Here is a 2,500-nt window from a genome sequence, read left to right on the forward strand (position 1 = left end):
GCATTAGCAATTTAGTAAGAATATATTTAATTTGTATATATACAAAAAAATATATATGTCTATATATATATATATATATATATATATATATATATATATATATATATATAGAGAGAGAGAGAGAGAGAGAGAGAGAGAGAGAGAGAGAGAGAGAGAGAGATGCGCAATGCATAGATATGTACGCACCCATGAGCTAGAAATATCATTATCAAGAAAAATGCCCTTACATTTTCCCACTTTGAAGAGTTCGATCCATTCCGAAACTTGTCTTGACAGCACGACACCAGGCGGGTCAAAGGATGCCTGTTGAGAGGAAAATGTATTACAGGGCACTACATTTCTCAAAGAATGGTATTCCACATCTGTTTACAATGAATGTATTAATGGATTAGTTGGATCTATTAAAGTCTTCATGCATTTGTTTAAACACACGCCGGCATCCAAACTGATTTTAAATAAATTAATGTCATGAAGAGTTTGCACACCATAGAAATCTGATTTGGGAATAGGTTGCCTTGGATTGTTACATACCTAATTTACTAATCTATCCACACACACACACACACACACACACACACACACACACACACACACACACACACACACACACACACACACACATATATATATATATATATATATATATATATATATATATATATATATATATATATATACACACACACACACACACACACACACACACACACACACACACACATATATATATATATATATATATATATATATATATATATATGTGTGTGTGTGTGTGTGTGTGTGTGTGTGTGTGTGTGTGTGTGTGTGTGTGTGTGTGTGTGTGTGAGAGACAATAATCCAAACTTTTATATTAACCAGAAATATTTCTTTAACCAAGAGACTTCAGTTAGGCTACATGTGAGCAGTGTCTTGATTAGACTCACCTGACAGACATCCATTTGGAAAGAGATTTGGTGTGGTTGACAACCTCATCCAAAGGTTTTTCGATCAAGAGAATGCGTTTGTCCTCATCCATGGGTTGTCCTTTTACCTTGTTGATTATTCTTGCATGAGTACGCCAATTTTCTGAGCCAACCTGATAAATTCAATAGATGAGAACTTCTTACCTCTTACATAAGTAAAGACCAATAATAATCAACTTTAAAGTAATAAAGTCATTCTGTATGAGAAACTGTTTACAGATATAATGATTTGCAGTAAATACTAATTGCTGTCTGCCATACCTAGTGTGTACAAACCTTTGACATGGTACAAACGAGTGGGGGTTAATGGGACAGGGGAAAGGATGTGGGAAGGTGTCGATGGGGGAGGGGGGTTAAGAGGGAGAAGGGGGGATGGGGGTTAATGGGGATTGAAAGGGAGAGCGGAAGGAAAAGTGGGAGGTAGTAGGGGTTGAGAGGGAGAGGGAGGAGAAGGGGACACACTATGTGTTGAGAGGGAGGGAGTATGGGGGGTGATGTAGTTCCAGAAGTATATCATACGTGTTTTGATTGTGGTGTCTATGTCTTCTTTGTTCTCTCCCTCCTGGCAGGTCTTCAGCATCCTTTCCCGACGCGTCTGGAACCGCTCTTCGACGTCATCTGGCATGAAGTCCTCCCTCTCTAGCCCGCCAAAGCTCGAACTTCTGCGTCCTTCTCCTCGTTGGGAACAGCGCAGGAGGTTTCCACGGCGAAGTTGGAGCAACGCACACACACCGAACACCACACACAGGACCCGAAGCCAAACTTTTGTATTCTGCATCACAAAAATTCTATGATTCAGGTTAAAGACAGTACTCTAGACAGGCAAATCGTTCTTCTCTCTGCACCTTCATTCAATGTCCATGAAGCACTTGAGGAAGTCGAATGGTTCCTGGTTACCTTTGGAAATAAATAGAACATGGTCAGTTACAAATTATAAAACTATATGTCTTCTTTCTATTAACCCAAACTCGGGTAGATAAATGTCACTGAATATGGTAAACATCTGTCGGTTATCAGAGATTAGCCTGAAGAGTGTGGTCTAACAATAACTATTATGGGTATTCTGATATAATGAGTCATGGGTCTAATTTGGGTAACGTTGTTATGTATGCGATTAGGAAATCATTGTGAATGTTTAATATTTACAATGACAATATCCAATAGAAACAATCATTGTATTTGTGGTAATATTATCATCAAGATCGTGGCAGTGTTGGAATAAATTCAGTCTGCCATGTTATTAACCTGCTGTGATTATTTCAAAGGAATTTACTACATACTTTATCCGTATTTACCACTATCAGTGTAAGCCTATGTTCTTCATGTCAGAGATACAGAAAATAATGATCATATAGTATGTTGTGGGTAGTTGAGCAATTTTTAATAACTTGGGGAACACTATTTAGTTATTAACGTTTTTCTTGTTTGTTTGTTTATCTATTGCGTTTGTCGCCCTGACTTCTAAAGTAATGCATATATTGTCCGTATTAATTATATAATTTATTATTTTACTCTAGGATATGGTTTACTCAAACAAA

At 37.4% G+C, this 2,500-nt stretch overlaps 1 protein-coding gene across 2 annotated transcripts in view; it reads right to left on the reverse strand.

The window, feature by feature from the left end:
• Positions 1-2,500, reverse strand: part of LOC113800641 (carbohydrate sulfotransferase 12) — a 10,235-nt gene that overhangs the window by 6,726 nt on the left and 1,009 nt on the right. Inside the window, exons 1-3 of one of the 2 annotated variants that reach the window (XM_027351439.2) lie at positions 1,482-2,500; positions 924-1,075; positions 228-303 (exon numbers count right to left, since the gene is read on the reverse strand). The exon at positions 1,482-2,500 is cut by the window's right edge and continues 1,009 nt beyond it. In XM_027351439.2, the coding sequence (XP_027207240.2) occupies positions 228-303; positions 924-1,015 (168 nt within the window). In that variant the 5' untranslated portion in view covers positions 1,016-1,075; positions 1,482-2,500. Of the gene's footprint in view, positions 1-227; positions 304-923; positions 1,076-1,238; positions 1,252-1,481 lie in introns of those variants that run through there. The other variant, XM_070136549.1, reaches the window with a different exon arrangement.

The sequence above is a fragment of the Penaeus vannamei genome, chromosome 22 (assembly GCF_042767895.1).
Source record: "Penaeus vannamei isolate JL-2024 chromosome 22, ASM4276789v1, whole genome shotgun sequence".
Taxonomy (NCBI): domain Eukaryota; kingdom Metazoa; phylum Arthropoda; class Malacostraca; order Decapoda; family Penaeidae; genus Penaeus; species Penaeus vannamei.